This window comes from Panthera pardus, unplaced genomic scaffold (genome assembly GCF_024362965.1).
Source record: "Panthera pardus isolate Hobbes unplaced genomic scaffold, ASM2436296v1 HiC_scaffold_16, whole genome shotgun sequence".
NCBI lineage: Eukaryota > Metazoa > Chordata > Mammalia > Carnivora > Felidae > Panthera > Panthera pardus.
Window position 1 is genome coordinate 42,287,041 of NW_026526721.1, and position 22,573 is coordinate 42,309,613.

At 37.6% G+C, this 22,573-nt stretch overlaps 1 protein-coding gene across 2 annotated transcripts in view; it reads left to right on the forward strand.

Annotated features, from left to right (window-relative positions):
- The window catches only part of NSUN3 (NOP2/Sun RNA methyltransferase 3), a 59,583-nt gene extending 41,519 nt beyond the window's left edge, over positions 1–18,064 (forward strand). For both annotated transcript variants that reach the window (XM_053903240.1, XM_019429968.2), the window contains exon 6: positions 16,570–18,064. In XM_053903240.1, the coding sequence (XP_053759215.1) occupies positions 16,570–16,840 (271 nt within the window). In that variant the 3' untranslated portion in view covers positions 16,841–18,064. The remainder of the gene's footprint in view (positions 1–16,569) is intronic.
- The last annotated feature ends 4,509 nt before the right edge of the window (positions 18,065–22,573 follow it).

Below are 22,573 nucleotides of genomic sequence, written 5' to 3' on the forward strand. Positions count from 1 at the left end.
TTGTTGATTTAGATTATAACCCATGGGCAGAGAGCCTTCCTTATGAGAGCTGTATTCCTTCCAGCGCTCCTTCCAAATTACTGCGATCTTTTCAGAGCTTTCTTTCATTAACCTAGAGTAACATTTTGAGATTTTGTTCTAGTCACCCTAGAGTTCTATAAGCTTTGTTTAGCATATGGTCTGTCTTCCAAGATATGATAAACAATGATTTTATTAAATGTTTTTCTATGGCATAATAAGGGTTACTGGCTGTATTATTCTGGGTTCTCCAGAGAAACATAGGATGTGTGTATATATACAGAGAGGAGTTTTTTTTAAGGAATTGGCTCACATGATTATGGAGGCTGGCAAGTTCAAACTCTGCAGGATGAGTCAGCAGACTGGAGATCTAAAGAAAAGTTGATGTTGTGGTTCAAGTTTGAATGCTACCACCTGGTAGAATTCCTTCCTGCTCAAGAGAGGTGTCAGTCTTCTGTTCAGGCCTTCTGTGACTGGTTGAGGTCTGACCTCATCATGGAGTGCATTCTGCATTACTCAAAGACCACCAATTTAATGTTGATTTTACCCCCAAATACCCAGAAATACCCAGAATAATGTTTAACCACATACCTAGGCACAATGGCGTAGTCAAGTTCACATATAAAATTAATAGTCACTGGCTTTCCAGCCGGTAGTATTGTTTGAACATGCCCCCTATTGCCTTCTTACTAAGCCAGTTCTACATTTTAGATTCTGCTAAAGCAAGTCCACGTTTGGTGCCAAATTCGGTATAAGATCATTTTCCGATGGAAAAAGAAATAGACAAAGGGAAAGACTCAAAATAATAGTGACTTAAGTGAGTAAAATCCTGAGTAGGCTTCTCAGGGTTGTTCCAGCAATCAGTTGATTGCCAGAGTCCATAATCATCAGAGATCCAGGCCTCATCTTTCTTCTATCTCATGCTCCAAGGTGGCTATTCCAGCTCTTGCTGTTTAATCTGCATTGCAACTAGTAGGAAGGAACAAAAGAACATACCTCACATTACTTCTACTCACATCTCCTGGGTCATACTTAGTCCTATGACTACCTTTAGTGAAAGGCAATTTAGGAAACTAGCCTTAACTGTACCTAATTAAAAATTGCATTACTACAGAAGAAAGTGAGAACTGGTATTAGGGAACAGTTAAAAGTGTTTGTCACAGTTGGAAATCCCTTGATCAGATAACAATAACATTGGGAGGCTACAAAGATTTACAAGAATACCCTTTAACAAGAAAACCAATTTGAAAGAATTTTACAGTAGTCAAGAATTAGATGCCAAAGGCCTTAACTAACTGAATAGTAGGGAGATGTGTGGTTAGATTTGCAAGATAATTTCAATGGAAAATTAGTAGAACTTGGTGATTGATTGGCTCTGGAGTGGGAAGGAAAAGAAGGTGTCAAGGGTAACACCTCGGTTAACAGCATGAACTGTAGAGCTCTATTGCCTGGATTTGAATCTTGGTTTGTGTATTTACTGAGTGGCCTTGTACAAGTTGCTTAGCTATCTTGCCTTGGTCTTCTCATCTGCAAAGTGAGAATAAGAATTCATGTCTCAAAACTTAATTGAAAGATTGAATGAGATAACATGTAGCACATCGAACTTTAGGAAGAAGGGAGCCTGGCTGGCCCAGTCGGTAGAGCATGCAACTCTTGATCTGAGTGAGGATTGTAGGTTCAAGCTCCATGTTGGGTGGAGAGATTACTTAAAAATAAAATCTTTAGGGACACCTGAGTGGCTCAGTCGGTGAAGCATCCAGCTTTTGATTTCAGCTCAGATTATGATTTCACATGGATCCAGCCCCATGTCATCGAGCTCTGCACTGACAGCCTGGAGCCTGCTTGGGATTTTCATTTTCCCTCTCTCTCTGCCCCTCCCCTGCTTTCTCTCTCTTTAAATAAATAAATAAACATTAAATTAAATTAAATTAAATTAAATTAAATTAAATTAAATTAAAAAAAATAAACCAAGGATAAAATTCTAGGGAAGACTTATATTTAATGGATAGGAAGTAGAGGAAAGGTGGATAAGGAGGCTGAAAGGGAACTTTAGACTTTTGTAGAAGGAGGAGTGAACAAAGTGTCCAGGAAACCAAAGTTGGGGAATGTTTCTTGAGGTTGAGGATGAATGACAGAATCAAATAGTATGGTAAGATCAAAGCTGAAAATGAACCTTTTAGTCTGGTTTTGTAATCATTTTATCAATAAACTTCTGAGGAAAATATTATTTTTTAATGTTTATTTTTGCGAGAGAAAGGGGGCAAAAGTGCATGTGTGCGAGCCGGGGAGGAGCAGAGGGGGAAAGAGAGATAATCCCAAGCAGGCTCTGTGCCACCAATGCAGAGCTTGATGGGGGGCTTGAAGCCACAAACCTCTAGACCATGACTTAAGTGGAAATCAAGAGTCGAATGCTGAACCAACTGTGCCACCCAGGTGCCCCAGGAAAACATTTTTTTTTTTTTTTTTTTTTTTTTTTTTATTTATTTTTGGGACAGAGAGAGACAGAGCATGAACGGGGGAGGGGCAGAGAGAGAGGGAGACACAGAATCGGAAACAGGCTCCAGGCTCCAAGCCATCAGCCCAGAGCCCGACGCGGGGCTCGAACTCACAGACCGCGAGATCGTGACCTGGCTGAAGTCGGACGCTTAACCGACTGCGCCACCCAGGCGCCCCGGAAAACATATTTTTATTTAAAACTGTGTAAATAATATTTGGCTAAATTAATTTCCAGATTCTTTGGAATTTGGAGTACTTACCGAATTATTCCAAATTATTTGGAATTTTAATGGAGTGACTAACTCAGAGGTTCTAACAGTTGAGTGTAGTTTGTGAAAATTCTTTACAACTATGATTTAGATGTCAGACTGTGGCGAAGAGGTTCAAATTATGTGTCAGCATGAAGTAATTGCTTTCATTTACCTCATCATAAATTCTGTGCTATATAGCACTTGAATAGGTGAAGGTTGTATATTCTATAAAAGGAACGGGTAGCCAAGAGTTGCAGGTCATAGTGCCAGACCTATTAATTCTTAGTTTCTTTTTGTTAAAAGTACCTGGAAGTATATGATTATTCCTCACTGAAGGTGAGTATTTGGGACAGTTGAGATGACAAAATGTATGCATGTGGCATGCTCTGTCTTATTGCCCTAGATTCCATACTTATTTTAGCAGTGGTAACATTTGCTTCAGGGTATATAGCAGTGGTAAGGCTTGCAGTCCTTTTCCTGGTATTAGATTAGGATAACAGTCTTTGTGCTACATTAATTAACTGTGTAACTTTGAGCAAGTCACTGAGTCTTTGTGACCCTCCATTTGATAAATTGGGCCAGAATGTTTACCCTGTGCATCTCATAAGGTTTTATTAAGACTCCATGTGTGAGGTGCTCTTTAAATTAAGTACCAAATAAACATAAGGAAACATTACTAATTAGACTGATCACTTGTCCTTCACTTGACTAACATAGGAATCAACATCTCATTTGATTCCTGGACCAAATCCATATTCCCATTGATTCAGGAATATTCTCTTTTATTCTAAAAAAAAAAAAAAAAAAAGTAAAAATTTCTTCACAGAGAAACATGTGCTGTGTGTGCAGTGTCCTCTGGAAGCATTTAACCTTTTCAGTTTTGGATTTAGTTTGTCATTTGAGTAGTAAGATACAAAGACTGCCAGTAGTATTCATACGTTTCTCACAGTATTAATTATACAAATGTTTTTCTTTTCTGTACAAGTTGCTAGTAACCTTATAAAGTAGTCTTAAATAGAATCTCTGAAATATGAATTGAATATTAAATGGTTACAGGGGACCAATTTCAGGATTGATGCTCCTATGCTCATTTAAAATTTTTAAAATTAACTACAGTCTTACCTGGTTTAAAAAAAAAAATGTTTAATACTAGAGTTTCTAAGAGGAAGGGAATAAGCTTGGGAATATTGTGGCAATAAAGGAATCTTTAAGTCCATTTCACTTGATTGCTTCCCTGTATTTACATCTGAAGGGATGGTAGCTATTGCCTTGATGCTTTAATGTTGGTAGAAGGGAAGAGAGGAAAGATGAAGAATAAATATATTAATCACAGTAATGTTTAGCTGTATTCTTAATTTTTCAAAAGTACAGACATCTATGATTGCTTTACTTCTACACCAGAAATTGTTGTAAGAGGGTCAGTGACTGTCACTTCAAACACGTTACAAGGAAGACATACAAAGATGTTGTTTATCTCCTGATAGTAAATAATGAGGAATTAATGAAAGGGGGAGAGAATCACTTTCTGCTTTGGTCAAAAGATGGCACTATTGCCGCGCTGATTATTTTCTTCTGCAGTTTGGTTCAGTCTTTTTAAATGCAGAAAACAGTTAAATTTAGTGATCTAATTAACACTGACCCTCCCAACAGAATGCCAGATTTCTAATCAAGGACCGAAAGAATAGACCAGAAAAATGGAATTTGTATTTTAAAAATGTGTTAGGTTGTTATAGGAGCTATTCAAATAACATTCTCTGAGATTCAGAGATTTGCCTTAGGAACAACAGAACACAGAACACCCTACATCATGTTTTCAATTTTGGTTAAGTTAAATAAATACCTTCAGTTTGGAACTTTGATAGCTGCCAGGGTTCCAAGACATGTTAGTTAGGGGTGTGTGTGTGTGTGTGTGTGTGTGTGTGTGTGTGAGTTTAGTTTTTCAAGGTCATTGAACTTATGCTTTGATTAAGGAAATAATACATTTTATTTTCAAGGTATGACAGTCAGGTAATGATTTTTTTTCCCCCACTCAGCCATTACATACTTTACTTCTTGGTAGCTGGAAGACTGTGGACCAGTCTGTAAATATAAAGGTGATCTCCCTTCTTGTGCTGGGAATGCAATGTCCTCTCATCTTATTTCTTTTTTTTAATGTTATTTTATTTAAAAATATTTTAATGTTTATTTATTTTTGAGAGACAGAGCACAAGCAGGGGTGGGGCAGAGAGAGAGAGAGAGAGAGACAGAATCTGAAGCAGGATCCAGGCTCTGAGCTGTCAGCACAGCCCAACACGGGGCCTGAACTCATGAACTATGAGATCATGACCTGAACTGAAGTCAGATGCTTAACTGACTGAGCCACCTAGGTGCCCCGTTCTCATCTTATGTCTAAGCCAGTACCTTACATGGCTCTTGGGGCTTAAGTCTCTGTTTCTCTTTAAGCAGATCTTTCAAGGATAAAGAGATTCAGTGAAAAGCAGTGAACAAAATGACAAAATAAATTCCTGATAAAAAGGCTTTATTATTGATTGTACAAAGTGTTCTTTAAAAATACAAAAAGAAATACAAAAAATAAAATAAAAAATACAAATGTACAAATCAAAACACTTTTTTAGGGAGAAGGGGGAATCTTTGGTGTATTGAGAGAACACAAAACCAATTTTTTTTCTTACTTGATGTTAGAATAGGAAAACACTGATGGACTCTTGTATACAGACTGCAGACGTACTTATCTGATGCTTTTTAAAGTTAAGATTTTAATGGTTTACTTTTAAAAGTAATTAAATTAAGCTTTCATCAGTTAACGATGTGGCTAATTTATCATGTAGATATAGTACAGAAGATATTTATGTAACTTTGCACTGTAACTCATTTGAATCTAAAATACAAGTCTAAAACCTTAGTCAAAATCATTGAGGCCAGATGTGTTTCAGAATTCTGATTTTTTTTTTGGATTTTAAAAAGGTAATGTAGTAGATATTTGGTATGTCACCCACTGCCCCCAGTAGGGTCTGAGGCCACACCCTGTCATCAAACATTAATATGTTTTCAACAAAACCTAGGAATAGTTATGTCACATGGGCTAAGTCTTGACCGTAAATAGCCTCACATCAATTTAGGTCAGATTTTGAGGCCAAATGAGTCTGCCACAAACTTAGAATAACTGTAGGTTGCAGAGCGTTTGGATTTCACAAAGGCATGTAAGAGATAGTAGACCTGAAGTATCGTTCGGGTGTGCTCTGTGAAGTGCCAAAAATCAGCTAAGGTTTTCTGTTTGTAAATGGGAGAATTTAGTTTAACATTTTATTCTTAATTTCATGGCTTTTTAAAGAATATTTTTTATTTTGTTTTTAGTTGCTTCATTAACTAGGTGGTTCAAGCACAAAATGCTTTTCAGCTTATTTCATAATATACTGAAAGACAACCAAAGATTTGGAGACAGTAGTATAGCCAATACCTGCCATAAAGCAACAGGCTATCTAGCATAGGTTCTGTGGCAAGAAAGCCATCATTCTTTTTCTATTAGTGCTTGAGGTAAAAACATTTCCCACTTTATTCTGTGCTATAGTATTAATACCAGCTTTATTTCCTACAGCAGTGTTGTGAGGTAGAATCTTAATTTCTTATTTCAAGTAGTATTAAGTGTGATAACCACTTAGATTGGAGGTTTCTGAAGACAATATATATGTTTCAGGGATATGATAGAGGGATTATATTATGTGGCATATCTGCTTCCTTTAGGAGTACTTCCCCCAGTTCTGCATTATAGTTAGGCATTGTGTATTCAGTAATATAGCTAACCCAAGATAATGTCTACTAGTTTCTATTTCACCTTAAGGTATTAGGTTAGCCTTCTACCTAATCTGATCAAAATAATACTTCTGCTCCATCTATTATAGTCAGTCATGACATCTTTTTCTGCCTTCTGCTGGCAAGTATAATTAGCTCTGCTGACCATCTCTCTAGCATCTGTTATAATTCAGTGGTAAATAATGGCAGTCTTAACACAACTTGGTTTGTAGTAATTCGATGCAGTAGAGTTAGTGTTCTGTCATAGATGAAAAATATCCCATTACTCAGGTTCTTGTTAAGCTGTGAAATTTACAGTCATTGAGAAACCACAGGGCCACAGCTCATCTGGAAAAGGTTAGCAGAGGATACCATTATGCCACAATGGATGTTGCTGAGTTAACTTAGTTTTCTTTCCTATTATTAAAAGCCAAAAAAAGAAAAAGAACTTTTCATGGACAGAAATTTACACAATCATAGAGAACCTTTTTGCCTTCTACCAGACCCCAGATCCAACATGTCTTATTTTTCTTCTCTAGTCCTGACTTACGTATTTATATGGTCATGACCACAGCTTTGCCAGTTTACTTGTATTATTCAAGTCTCTCTGACTTCTAAATGTGTTTTCCCTCTCTCTGGAATTTTAAATTTCTTACTGGGCTTGTTAAGATCTATTAAGCAGTATCTTTCTTCCATTCTGATTGTAATCATTTCTGTCTTGAAGCATCACACCCTTCTCCCACCATACTGTCTAAAAAATAATATTTGGTCTTTTTATGATTGGGATGAAGTAATAATTACTTGGTTCTTATGGACTGTTTCAAAGTGTGAATTATTATAGAAGCAGATGATTTATCCTAGACACAACTGTAGTAGGCAAAGTAGTGCATATTTAAGTACTTATATTTTAGAAGTGTGTTAATTTTCACTTAGTATATTATAAAACACATACTAAATTAATTTATCAAGATGCCAATACCAGAAGTATTGGTTTTTAAACCATTAAACTAATCTGATTATGCAGTTGTTATATACTGTAGCCTTAACTAAAATTAAGTACCTGTTGCCATTTATGTGTCAAACTGAAGAAACTATTATATGTTTTGATAAATGCTCATTATAAAGATATCTTTATACTTTACAATAATTCCCAGCTGTCTGAACCTTGGGAGTGAGTTTTTTCACATTATCTATTTTCCTTGATTTTTTTTTTTTAATGTTTATTTATTTTTGAAAGAGAGAGAGACAGAGCATGAGCAAGGGAGGGTCAGAGAGAGGAGAGACAGAATCCGAAGCAGGCTCCAGGCTCTGAGCTGTCAGCACAGAGACCAGCACGGGGTGCGAACTCACCAGTCATGAGATTGTGACCTGAGCCAAAGTCAGATGATTAACCAACTGAGCCACCCAGGCGCCCCTTCCTTGATCTTTTAATACAAAATCATGGTATTCTTGAAATCTATAACTACTACAAGCAAAAGGACAAAAATGGTATACAAACAACCATCATCAGCAGCAAAATAGCAACAACCATTTTACAGAAATCCCTAACAGTTTGCCCTATGGTGTTGAGATTAACCCAATTTGTAAAAAGGCCTTTGTGTTGCCACATACTATTTCCTTCTGTAGAAATTAATGTGACCAGTTAACTTATACCAACCTAATTTTAGAAACATAAGTTATGAATGTTGGAAAAAAAAAAACAAAAACAGAAGAATTAGCCAACATTGCCAACATTGTAGAAATTAATTAAATTTCCATTAGGCCAGGAACATATTGTTTGTAGATGATGAGGCTTCTGTGTACTTTTGTATAATTGTAATAAGAAAGAATCATACTTACTTGATTAGGCATTGGCTTTGCAAATTGTGGAACTAGGAACAAAGTCCTTTTAGTGGGGGTTTAAAAGATCTCCATTCAAACTGTGTATATATCCCTTACACAGTAATCTGAGTTTTTTAAAGAAAATCTTATACCCATTGCTATAATCAGAAAATGATCCAAAATGAGTGTAGTTGTAATTTATGCAGTTTTAGAAAAATCTGCTAATACCTTAGTAGGTTACTGTAAAAGAAAAATTAAAAAAAAAAAACAAACCTGTCACTAGGTGTGTATTAATTTTTTATTGTTGCTATAACAAATTACAACAAAGTTAGTGGCTTAAAGTAACACAAGTTTATTATCTTACACTTCTGAGGGTTCTAAGTTCAAAATGAAGGTGCTGGCAAAGCTGCAATTCCTTCTGGGTGCTCTAGGTGAGTGCTATAGACTGAACATTTGTGTCCTCCCAAAATTGATGTTAAAATCCTAATCCTAAAGGTGATGGTTTTAGGTGGTGGGGCTTTGGGAGGTGATTAGGTTATAAGGGTGGAGCCCTCATGAATGGGTTTTGTGTCCTTATAAAAGAGACCCCAGAGAGTTCCCTCAGCCCTTCTGCCATGTGAGAACACAAGGGCCATCAGTGAACCAGAAAGCAGGTCCTCACCAGACACCGAACCTGCTGGACCTTGATCTTGGACTTCCTACCGTCAGAACTGTGAGGAATAAATGTTTATTGTTTAAGCCACCCAGTCTGTTATTTTTGTTACAGTAGCCTAAACAGACTAAGATGGAGGGTTGCTTCCTTACCTTTACAGTTTCCAGAAGCAGCTCACATTCCTTGGTTTATGGTCTTTGGCCAGCAATCCTGTCACTCCTGCCCTAGCTATGGTTATCAACTCTTCCTCTGACTCTCCTGCCTTCTTTTTGATTTCTAAGGATTTGGGGGATTACATTGGGCATACTCAGATAATCTAAAATAATCTTCCCATCTCTAGTTCCTTCATTTAATCACATCCGCAAATACCCTTTTGCCACTTAACGTGAGATGTTTAAAGGTTCTGAGGATTAGGATATGGACAACTTTGCCGTGGCCATTATTCTTCCTACTACAGGCTCTACACAAATGTGAACACATTAATGGTTCACATGTCTGGTGTCTAGATAGGAGCCTTTTGTGTGTGTGGTGGGCGGGGGGGGAGGGGGATATTTAGGGCACAGTGAACAGTTAAAAGGTAAATACAAGAAATTTTTTAGACACTGCCAACAAACACTGAAGGTTAAATAGGCTTTCAGTGGTAAGAAATTCCCAAAATATATTTTAATCAGTAAACGAATACATGAAGAGCCTAGAAATTCTGAATACCATAAAATTTTAGTTATCTGGAACCTCAGGGAATAAGTTTTCTAGAGAGTTAATTCCTTAAGAGTAAAAAAAGAAAATAACTGACATCTGTAGGAACATTTTTGCTATTTATCCTACTGTCATAGCTCCTTTAATTTGTATTATCATAGGAAATACACATATGGGTAAAAATTGAAAATAAAAATGAGCCTTTACTTAAAGGAAATTTACTCCTACCCCTCCTCCCTCTTTCCCTAGTCTTATTCCTCATAGGCAACACTTCTAATTATTTCTGTTCTTTACTTATTCTGTACATAACTCCCAAACCTCTGACTAGTACGTTTAGCTGTCATTTCTTAACCTAACAGCTTTGGACGTTGACTACTGACTTCTTGCTCAGGTTTGTCTCACTTACGCCACCCTTACCTCTTCACACCACACTCTACACCCTGAGTTCTTACCCTGTTCTCATTTCTTCCTCATTCAGCCTAGAAACTTAGTACACTGCATGCTTATACTTATGCTTCTTGTTCTGTTAGTATTGGAATGTGTCTCTGGCATACTTCAAGCTTTATTCTTTTTTGCAATAATCAGGCCACTATCTCCTGGTTTCTCTCTTTGTGTTACAAGAATATTTGTACTCCCATTCTGCCTTCCATTTCTCCCTCCCTTCTTCCCAATGTCTGTAGCTTTATGTTTGGGTAGGACAGTATTCTTTCAGGGACGTAAAAATCTGTTCTGAAGCATTACTAAGATCAGTCTATGCAATGATTCTGAACATTGAAGACCCATAATCAGTGTATGTTAATTCTGTAAATATTGTTCATTGCAGAATGGACAGATACTTTGGAATTAAATTTTCTTTTCTATTGCTTCAGTGTAATGATCAAGTGCCACTGAAAGGAAAATTTTCCTACAGTCCAGTTTGATGGGAAAATCTCTCTCTTCTTTTCCTCCCTCCCCCCAGCCCCAGTCTAGTTGCATATACCAGATCTTCAAGGTTTTCTTAGTTTTCAGTCATTTCATCTCTTCATCCCTTCTCACCTCTAATGATCTCCCTGTCATTCTAGCCTGGAGTAGTTACCTCTAGGGCTCCTGAGTAGTCATCATCCTGGGCTTCACTCCCCTCACTGCTTTTCTGTGTTACATTTACTATTTTCAGTACATTTCTCCCCCTTTTTTAAAAATATTTTTTTTAATGTTTGTTTATTTTTGAGAGAGGGACAGAGAGAGAGGGAGACACAGTATATGAAGTGGGCTTCAGGCTCCAGGCTGTCAGCACAGAGCCTGACACGGGGCTCTAACTCACGAACCGTGAGATCATGACCTGAGCCGAAGTTGGACGCTCAACCGACTGAGCCACCCAGGTGCGCCCATTTCTCCCCTTTCTTGATTGAGCTCCTCATTTTGCTAGAGGTAAAATTTTTGAGTCATCAGATATCTGAAAAGTTTCTGTATTTCTCCTCTATATTTATTTGACGGTTTGGCAGTAAGTAGCATCCACTTTAAATTGCTTTTTTCCAGGGTTTGGGGTGAGCGACACCATTGATACCAGTCAGTTTCATGAACCCTTATTGGTGACCCATTTTTCTTTCTGGAGGCAGTTAGCATCTTTTGTTCTTGAAATTCTAAAGTTTAACATTAATGCATCTAAGTATGGATTTTTTTTTGTTCATTATAAGACTGAAGCTTTTACAGTAATATAAGACCTTCTGCACCCCTCCCCTCTTGGCTTTCTGATCTCATCTCGTCCTGCCACCCCCTTGCCCACCTTGCTTTAGCCACTCTAGCTCCTCTTTCCTCTTTCCTCAAGTATGCTATAGGGTCTTTGCACTGGCTATTCCTTTTGTGTGGAATGCTCTTCCCTCAGATATTTGCATGGCCACTTCCTTACCTCCTCAGATCTTTGTTCAAATGTCACTTCCTGAATGTCATCCTGTTCCAACTACCCCATTTAAAATTGCAATTGTCTCCTCCATCCACACTCTTCTAACCCTCTTATCCTGTTTGAATTTTCTACATAGAACCTATTGCTAGATTAAAAAAAAAAAAAAAAAATAGGGGCTCCTGGGTGGCTCAGTCGGTTGAGCGTCCGACTTCGGCTCAGGTCATGATCTCACAGTTGGTGAGTTTGAGCCCCGCATCAGACTCTGTGCTGACAGCCTGGAGCCTGGAGCCCGCTTCGGATTCTGTGTCTCCCTCTCTCTCTGCCCCTCCCCCACTCATGCTCTGTCTCTCTCCCCTTCAAAAATAAACGTTAAAAGAAAATAGGCAAACTGTGATATTGTGAAAATATATTTGGTCTTTGTTCCTGGATCCTGGCCAGGGCTCCTAAAACTTTTGAAATTTCCTCAATGGTAAGAGGGATAGGAACATCTATTGTTATAATGTTTGCATTTGTAAAGATGAAAGGAACTTTTGTTATTGATAAACTTTTCTCAACCACACCTTGGTTTATGTTAATGAGGTGGCTTTTGGAAAGTTTCTAAGGACTTTCTGGGAACCAACCATGTGTTTAGAGGGTTGGAACTTTCAGCTTCCCTCCCATCTGCCTCCCCTGCCAGAGAGATTGGGTAAAATCACCAGTGGCTAATGTTTCAATCAATTACACCTCCTTAATGAAGTCTCCATAAAAAACAGTGAAGGGATTTGGAGGGCTTCCAGGTTGGTGAGGAAGAGGTGCTGGGAGGGTGGCATGCCTGAAAAGCCCACAGTAAACCTGCACCCCTTTTAAAACTCATACTCTTCCATCTCTGCAACTCTACCATCTGGCTGTTCCTGAATTGTATCTTTTTATAATAAAACAGTAATCTAGTAAGTAAACTCCTTTCCTGAGTTCTGTGAGCCATACCACCAAATTGTTGGACAGGGGTCGTGGGAACGTTTAACATATGGCAGGTTAGTCAGAAGTGGCCTGGATTTCCGGTTGTCATCTGAAGGGCATCCTTGTAGGGCTTAGCCCTTAACCTGTGGGATCTGACGCTAACTCCAGGTGAATAGTGTCAGAACTGAGTTAAGTTGTTAGACATGCAGTCACTGTTTTGAGAGACTTGGAGAATCGTCTGGTGAGGAAAAAATTCATAAACACACATACACCCATATACAGTAAAACCTTGGTTGATAGGCATAATTCTTTCTGGAAACATGCTTGTAAGCCAAAACACTTGTATGTCAAAGCGAATTTCGAGAACCGTTGGCTCAGTTGTGATCATGTGACATTCAGCATCCTGTACTACTTGTATTGCAAAACATTGCTCATTTATCAAGTTAAAATTTATTAGAAATGTTTGCTTGTCTCATGGAAAACTCGCAGAACAAGTTACTTGCAATCAAGGTTTTACTGTATATGTTGTGTGTGTATATAAATATATACATATATATATACATACACATATATATAGAGAGAAAATGTGTGTGTGTGTGTATATATACATATACACATATACACACATATATATGGTTTAGGTTTATGGTTTATATGTATGTGTGTGTGTATATATGTATTTGTTTACACACACACTCACAAGTTGTTTTTTGGTGAGTGTATACTTTGTATTAGTTTTCTAGGACTACTGTAAAGTACCATAGACAACAGAAGTTTATTTTGTCATGGTTCTGGAGGATAGAAGTCTGAGATCAGGGTCCCCAGGGTTGGTTTCTTCTGAATCCTCTCTGGTTGGCTCGTAGATTATCTGTCTTTTCCTTGCGTCTTCACGTAGTCTTCTCTCTGTAACTCTGTGTCCAAATTTCCTCTTCTTATAAGGACACCAGTTATATTGGAGTAGGGCCCACCCTAAAGATCTCATTTTAAATTAATTACCTCTTCAAAGACCCAATCTCCAAATACAGTAAGATTCTGAGGTACTGGGGGTTAGGACTTCAAATGAATTTTGGGGGGGGACACAGTTTAGCTCATGACAGACTTACTATTGGTATTATTTTTTTAATATTCTGTCTCCCCCAGCTAGAATGTTAGCTTCATGAAAGCAAAGGGTATTGTTGTTGCAATTGTTGTTGTTCTATTTTAATATATACCTAACTTCTAGAACAAAGCACAACATAATAGATGCTCAATAAATAATAATTCTAGCCTACTGATGAGTTCTTTCTAGCCTACTGATGAACACTGCTTTTATCTCTGGAATTACTCTTATTATTTCATTGATTTAATGTCCCTCACTACCAGTTCTCTGTATTACCTTTCTGGTATTCCTGTTAATTGAAATTTGGATCTGCTTGACCTTACTTGTCTCATTTTCAGTCAATCTGTTCTACTTTTTTAGAAGATTTCTTCAACCTTAACTTCCAAACACTTCTACAAAATATTCTTTATCATGATGAACATATATTTAATACCTATGAGCCTTTTCCTTGGTCCTGTTCCATGGCATTGTGTTACTGTTCTGTGGGTGCTGTATCTTTACTGATCTTTCTGCATTTATTAGGTCTTATTATGTCTCGTTTTCTGAATTTTCTGTTTTTTCCTAGGCCATTTTGTTGTTGTTGTTGTTTGTTTATTTTGTTCTTGCTCTTACACATTGCTTAAGCATTTTTCAACTGAAATTATCTGGCAGGTTGTACTTTTTTATTTAATGGGACAATAAAGTACTAGGAAGTTTATTATAGGGGTGGAATTTTTTGCCTCGTGATGTCACTTTATGAGAAGCTGGCAGTTACCCTGGAGGTTCTCCTCAAGGTATAATGTAGAGGTCTTTGGTTTCGGGGACAAACACTTACAGTGACTGTCTTAGGTCTCCCGAAACAATTTATTCAACTTCCTTAGACAAAAACTTTGCAACTTTTTCTTGGCTTCCTGACTTGCTAAATATGGGAGTATGGTTTCTTTCTCTTTTTTTCTTTTTTTAATGGTGATGTATTTTTTTAAGTTTACTTATTCATTTTGAGAGAGAGGGAGAGAGAGCACACGCGCGCTGGCGAGGAGCAAAGACAGAGAGAGAGAGAATCATGACCCGAGCAAAGATCAAGTGTCAGATGCTTAACCAACTGAGCCACCCACGTGCCCCTCCATGGTTTCTTACATATGCTTTGAATCAGTATCTTTGTTTTCACTTTTTACTCCCATCACATTACCTCTGGTATTTCCTGGTCCCAAACTCTTCTGTAGTTCAACAGGTCAAATTATGCCCTCTGTGGGTGCTGTCCTCACCATGAGAGGCTTTCTCCACTCTGGTGAACTGCTGCCACTCCCTGTCTGCATATCATCTTTCAGAAATGTGTTGAAATCTTTTGTTAGTAATTCTGTCCTATTTATTGTATTGAGTCTGTACTTAAAAATATACATATGTATATATTTTTTACCTTACTGTTTAAGTGTGTCTAGGAGGTTTGAGGAAAGAAAACCTTGTCATCAGTTTCTTTGTTTTGAATTAGAATTCTTCAATCCTTTAATAATTGAAAATAGGGAATAGAATTTGAACTAGTTTTGATCATGTGGGTAACCTCATTTATTGGCCTGTGCTCTAGTTTTTTAAATACAGATGTGAGACATGGGGCTGTCTGTACACTTAAATCTGGTACAGATTCTAGAACATGGATTTCTTAAAAAAAAAAAAAAAAATCTTGAGTAGTAATTGCTCAGAGGTTATCACCACAGCAGCAGAACTAAGACTTTCTAGTTTTCTCTCAGGAGATTACCTTACCTCCCACTCCCCTCTTATTATCAAGGCTTTGTGTCATGAACTTTTGTTTACCTTCCAACATCCTAGTTCCCTGTTCATGCTCCCACATTGTTTCATATGAAGAGCTGTAACCCCTCTTTTCTGAAGCTAATAACTCTTTCATTTGCAGCGTGAAGTCCTGGGACTGTTCTCCTGGATCTGCATTTACAATTATGTTTAAGTCTTCCCCTAAAAGAAATAAAAAACAAATAAAAACCACCTTCCTTTCCATATTTTCTCAAAGCTACACATTCATCTGGTGAAGCTGCCTTTATTTCCTTTCTAAGTTTTCCCTCCCTTTAAATGTAGGTATTCTCTTAGTGTCTGTCTTTAGTTTACTTATTTTCTTTCTTTCTTTCTTTCTTTCTTTCTTTCTTTCTTTCTTTCTTTCTTTCTTTCTTTTTTTAAGTCTGTTTATTTTGAGAGAGAGAGAGAGAGAGAGAGAGAGAGAGAGCAAGCCGGGGAGGGGCAGATAGGGAGATAGAGAGAATCCCAAGCAGGCTCCACACCATCAGTGTAGAGCCTGATATGGGGCTCGAACTCCTGAACCATGAGATCATGGCCTGAGCCAAAATCAAGAGTCAGACGCTTAACTGAACTACTTAGGCACCCCAGGCCACTTATTTTCTTCTCTTTTCCTGGGAAATCCTATTTACTACTATGACTTCAGCTATCACTGAACCTTAACTCCTTTCCTGAAGTTCTGATGTTTTCTTCCCACCTACCTATTAGTACCACTCAGTATATTCAAAGACAAACCCATTACATTAACAGCTCTGAGCTGTCTTCACAGAGGCCGATGTGGGGTTCAAACTTACGAACCATGAGATCATGACCTGAGCTGAAGTCAGATGCTTAACCCACTGAGCCACCCAGGTGCCCCACCCATCTTCCTATTCTTAAAAAAAAAAAGAAAGAAAAAGAAAAAACAAAGCAAGGAACCTGTCAAACACAATGCCTGTTTTTCCCGTGTTGATTAACCTGATTGTCATTTTTCTCAAGTCATCCAGGGATACATTAGAAAGAAATAGTTGTAAGGGTAGAAAATATCCAAAGTTCTTGCAGCCTGAATCAGAGTAAGGGTAGTTTCAAGTATATAAGCTTCCTTGACCTGTGACTTCATCTGTTTCTTTTAACGAATCTAACCAAACTTCTCCATTTTCCTGATGACACACAGGTCTGCAATTAAGGCCTTACGCCCTGGAGGGTTACTTGTGTACTCTACATGCACACTTTCCAAGGCAGAAAATCAAGATGTCATCAGTGAAATTTTAAACTCCTACAGTAACATCATGCCCGTGGACATTAAGGAAATGGCAAGGACTTGCTCCCAAGACTTCACATTTGCTCCCACTGGCCAGGAATGTGGACTCTTGGTGATACCAGATAAGGGCAAAGCCTGGGGCCCAATGTATGTGGCCAAATTGAAAAAATCATGGACTACGTGAAATTGGTGACTTGCATTTTGTAAACCATGTCAATGTGTTATTTTATTTGTTTTCCTGAGCTCTTTCTGTTTTAACATTTAAATAATTATGGAGTCATTTTCCCTGGGTCTGTTTGGAATCCTATTTACTTAATAGTTGGCATCTCAGAATTTAGGCTTGAGAATTTTCCAGGTGTATTTTTTTCCTGAAAATACATCTATAGCACTGGTTTAAGGTGTTGCAGATGGTGTTTGTTCTGTATAATACATCTCCTGTCTTTTAGTTGGCATTTTGTAGTTAAATTAGTCAGAATACATGGTTTTATGCATAATGTGTTTAGGAATACATTCTATCCATGATGTTGGTGCTTTGAACCTTTAAAAATGCACATTTCCTGGCCCTTTCATAATTTTTCTCCTTATCAAATATACAGATTCTTTAGAAGTCCCACCCCCTATCCTTTTCTGTAAGAACTGATTAGAATTCTGAGACTAACTTCTTAAGCAGCACTATTTCTAGTTCTAGAAAATAGGTTTCTTATTTGCCACGTTGTTTTCTGCTAAGGACTATCTTCTGTTTACTGCAAAGGTCAGTGACTCTATTGACACCAGCTTTATTTCTCCACTTTTTTTTGTATTCACAAATACAAATTGAAAGGGTAAATTATGTTGAAAGGCTGTTAGAACAGCAGATTCACATGCGCAAGTTTGACTTTCGACATTCAGGTTGTAGAATAATGGAGTCTATCCAGCAGGCTATAAAGCAAGTACTTGAAACAAAACCAGAATGATTAATAACTACAATAACTGAACTATATTTGGAGAGTTTTGTTACATAATTGCAGTCATAATGAGCACTACAGAATCTGATTATCTTACCGTTGCAATCTGGAGGGGCTTTTTATTTCACTCTGCTATGAAATGTTATATGAGAGTATGATGTCACATATCAATGCACAAGAGGGAGATGCCTAATGAGAGTGGATTATACTATTACCAGAGCCCAATACCATTTACTGAGTGACTCTTTCTGTTTACATATATCTGGGAATCTTGTATACATTTCTGTATATGAACTTAGGGTTTTAGCTTCAGGTTTGGATCATGTGTTTTCTCTAGAAATTACTTCGCTTAGAGTCCAAATGTACTTTTCCAACTATTAAGAAAAATTCTGCAGCATACTTCAAAAGAGAATATCTATTTGGAAATTAACTTAAAAAAATAAACTGACTATAGAAATAGAAAATTCTGCTGAAGCTGAATCTTTTTGAATTTGTTTACTATATTCTATGCATTTAAACTACAGACTGCTCATTAACTGGTTTTCTTTGGTATGTTTCTTTGTTGTTTTTTTTTGTTTGTTTTGTTTTTTAATTTGCAAGCATATATAACGAGTTTCCTATAGCTGGGAATGAAAAACCAGATCTCTTGGACTCAATGAAATATACTGGATTAATACAGAAAATTAATGATAATGGAAAACTTATTATTTATTTATTTATTTAAGTTTGTGCTTATTTTGTTTTTTTTTCAGTTTGAAACCCTGTCTTCAGTTATTATAGATTTAAAAGTGCATTTATTCTGTGTAGGTTAATCACAAAGTAAATTTTCACAGTGCACTTTGTTGAATGTCATTATTTTTCCATTATGCTGCCATGAAGCCTAATCTGAATACTCAGTGTGCCATTGGATTTGACCTTCCTGTGATTACTGACAAATGCAAATAGAGATGTGTGTGTGTGTGTGTGTGTGTGTGTGTGTGTGTGTGTGTGTGTGTATAACTTATGTTATTATTAACATTAATTATAATGAAGCAGCTGGCATTTGTGGAGCATCAAATATTATTAAGTTCTCTATATACATGTTATCTTTTTTGATCTTCAAAACAACTTGAGGAGTGAGTATTGTAACTGCCTTATGTGAATGAGAACACCCTAGCTCAGTGCCGTTTGTACTATTCTGGTAAGTAAAGAATGGAGCCAAGGTGAAAACTAGATCCAAAGGCCCAGGCCCTTCAACCTACACTATGCTGTCTCACAAGACATAGGTTATAGGAACCCCCAAATTTATCAGCTGGCCCTCCCTTACTCTCCATCACTCAGTTTTTCACTTGTATGCAATTCTTTAGTCACAGAGCATCAAAGGTTCATCGGTACTTGGAAAAAAACTAGAGTCTTCAGGGTGTGTTCTAAAATACTTCTGATTGCCATACCCACAAATCTCCCATGGAGGTGCTCTGTGCCTTCCTTTTCTTTGCAGATGCTGAACTGAAGAATAGAAATTTGGAGCATCCCTGCAATGCCAATTGAAAAGCAAGGAGTAATTGATATTACTTTCTGTGGCATTGAGTTACTTTCAAAATAGCTTTATAAAAATTTAGGTTGCTTACCAACACATTAACTTCTCTCTGCCTTCAGCACACTGAATAGCCACTAGTTTCAGAAATAGACTGTGAATAAATGTAATGCATTTAAATGGTTTATACTGAATTTTTAAAGCATTGGATATTATCTATGGTTTGGAATCAAGGCGGCATACAGTCCTTTATCGTATTATGTGTATTCATATAGCCTCATATTCAAGATTGCATGTTACCCCCTTAGCAGTATTGTAAAAAATATCCTTTCCTACAATGTGAGTAGGTGTAACATAATAGGTACCAGAACACTTGCTACAGGACTAAATAAAGTAATCACAAATCTAATAGGCCCTATTCAAGAAGGCTTTATACCTAGAAGATAAGCATCAGATGATCTGCATAGGCTAATGCAACTCTCCTGGAATACAAAGAGACAATTGGAACCAATAGCAACAGTTTTATTAGATGCAAAGAAGTCCTTTGATGCAATTGAATGGGACTACTTACATTATGTGTTAGGTAAATTTGGCTTTGGGGACAAATATAACAGATAGCACAACCCATTTATATGGTTCAAACCAGTGGTTTACAATCTCCCTTCCTTGCCTTATTGCTGCAGTGGGGAGGAAGTAAGGATGGTACCCATTAATGCTGTTACTTTTCAGGCTGACATTGGAGCTATAATATCACCCAGATCCCATGGGTATCTGAAGGATATTCAGATGAAGGTTCACAAGTTAACTAACGTCTGCTGATATCCTACCAGTTGTGCTGAAAGCCCTAACAGCATCTGTCCTGAAAACATTACAAGTAATGTCAGAATTTGGATTGGCTTCAGGCTGCAAAGTCAATGGGAGAGAATCAGAAACGCTATCTTAACAGAATAGTTTCTATTAATATTACTTACTGTGTGACATTTAAAATAAGATGAAAATTTAACAAGAATTGATTTGAGATTCTAATTAGGGGCTGATTAAACAATGGAGTAAAAACAAAAAACCAAACACAACTTTAAAAAATTGACCTGTAATTTAATGCTAAGATTTTTTAAAAATAGGTTTCTCTAAGTCTGAGGAGGAAGAAAGCCTGGTAGACCAGAGAGCTCTTTAAAATTTAATTAGCTCAATCAAATGTCATTCCTGTAACTTCACAAATGAAAAAAAGTAATTTCCTTAGTTATGTGAGATCATATAGTCATGTTGAAACTCGGTGAAGTCATATGCTACCTTAGAAAAAGGGCTTTTTTTTTGCCTCCCTGGAAGCTATTTGATGGCATACGTCATGACTCAATTAAGCTTGCTATGGCTTGTCAAAAGGAATTTTCTGCTGCATATTGCTATGGAAGAGCCTATTACACACAAATAACTGTACAACCTAGGAGAATCAACAGAGACTAAAAACGTATAGCCTATTGAAAAATAAGCAGGACCCAGCTTCTTTCTAGTTCTTAAAAACAAGTAGGAGTAAAATTGCAGGTGTTAACATGAATGGACGAAGTAAGAGAGATTAATGTTGGTGATAGAAAAGGGGGACTGAATTTATTTCAACTTACAATTATTAAGTTAGAGAAAGACTAATAGTTACTAATCCAAACAAGATGTAATAGCCTTTCCAAAACAGTAAGTATTTTTCTCCCACTGTTACATTAATCATGGGGGTGAGGGATAGAGAAATGAGAAGACTAAGGAACCAGTGCTGACTCATGAACTGGTGTGAGTAGGCATGGATTACTGTGGACTTATAGCTCATAACTGCCAACTTTTTTTCTTTTTTTTAAGTTTACTTATTTTAAGAGAGAGCGAGAACACACATGCAAGCAGGGGAGAGGCAGAGTGAGAGGCGAGAGAGCCAAGCAGCCTCCCCACAGTGCAGAACCCAATGTGGAGCTTGATCCCACAAACTGTGAGATCACGATCTGAGCCTAAATCAAGAGTCAGATGCCCAACTGACTGAGCCACCCAGGCGCCCCCATAACTGCCAACTTTTAAGAAAAAAGAGAACATGGTGGTGGCAATTACCTCTGATGCTACTGGAAATCGTTCGGTATGATATAGCCATGAATAGCCAACTAGCTGTACCACATTTCTTAATTTTTTTTTAATGTTTATTTATTTTTGAGACAGAGAGAGACAGAGCATGAATGCGGGAGGGTCAGAGAGAGGGAGACACAGAATCTGGAACAGGCTCCAGGCTCTGAGCTGTCAGCACAGAGCCCGACGTGGGGCTCGAACTCATGGACCGCGAGATCATGACCTGAGCCGAAGTCGGCCGCTTCACCGACTGAGCCACCCAGGCGCCCCATACATTTCTACACATTATCCCAAGAGAGATAGATATGCCTCTTGACTCAATTATAAAAAACCTCAGTGTAAGTCCTAAATTATAACAAATGTGTTTAATAAGCAGAATAGACATACACAAACTACCTGTGGTCTTCAATTAAGAAGGATTGCTTTTGTCATATATTCTATAGCTAATCTCTGTTAAATGTTTTATATGAAACTAGAGCTCTGCCCATAGGCACATTATTTTCAACTACCTAGTTGACCTGACTATATAGGGTTAACAGGTTTCTTTTCCACCCCACAGTGTTGAGTTGGCCAAAGTTGGGTTGGCAAGTTGATGGAGCTTCAGAAGAGGTGATTGTTGAACAAGGAGAATGGTTCAGGAGAGGTTTAAGTAGGATCTGGAATATCACTCTGGGATAGGGTCTAGATTGAGTCAGTCAAGTGTGTTTCACAAATAAAGGACACTACACTAGGCCTAAAGGGTTTTAGGATACACTGTCATTAGGAAGCACATTGCAACTCCATACAAAGGTTTTGTGTTCATCTACCTGCTAACACTCTGCATTCACTGAGGACTTTAGTGTCTAGCTCATATCTTCTCCATTGGAACTCCTGACAAAGACTGAATTCAACACCTTTATGGAAAGCCCATCCAATATCCTGCCTTTCTGGTTCCTTTACTGCCTCTCTCTCAATGCCTTTTGTCTTCATTGTCTTCAGAGGCTCACACTCTTGGGCATTTTCTAAAACTTGGCATTATCTAGGGACATACTCTCCAATGGAGCTTTCTATATGATGGCAGTGTTTTACCTGACCTGTGCAATATGGACAGTATGGTAGCCATGCATGGCTACTGAGCACTTGAAATGTAACTAATGTGACAGAGGAACATAATTTTTTTTAATATGAAATTTATTGTCAAATTGGTTTCCATACAATATCCAGTGCTCATCCCAATAGGTGCCCTCCTCAATGCCCATCACCCACTTTCCCCTCCTCCCCACCCCTCATCAACCCTCAGTTTATTCTCAGTTTTTAAGAGTCTCTTATGGTTTGCCTCCTTCCCTCTCTAACTTTTATTTCCCCCTTTCCCTCCCCCATGGTCTTC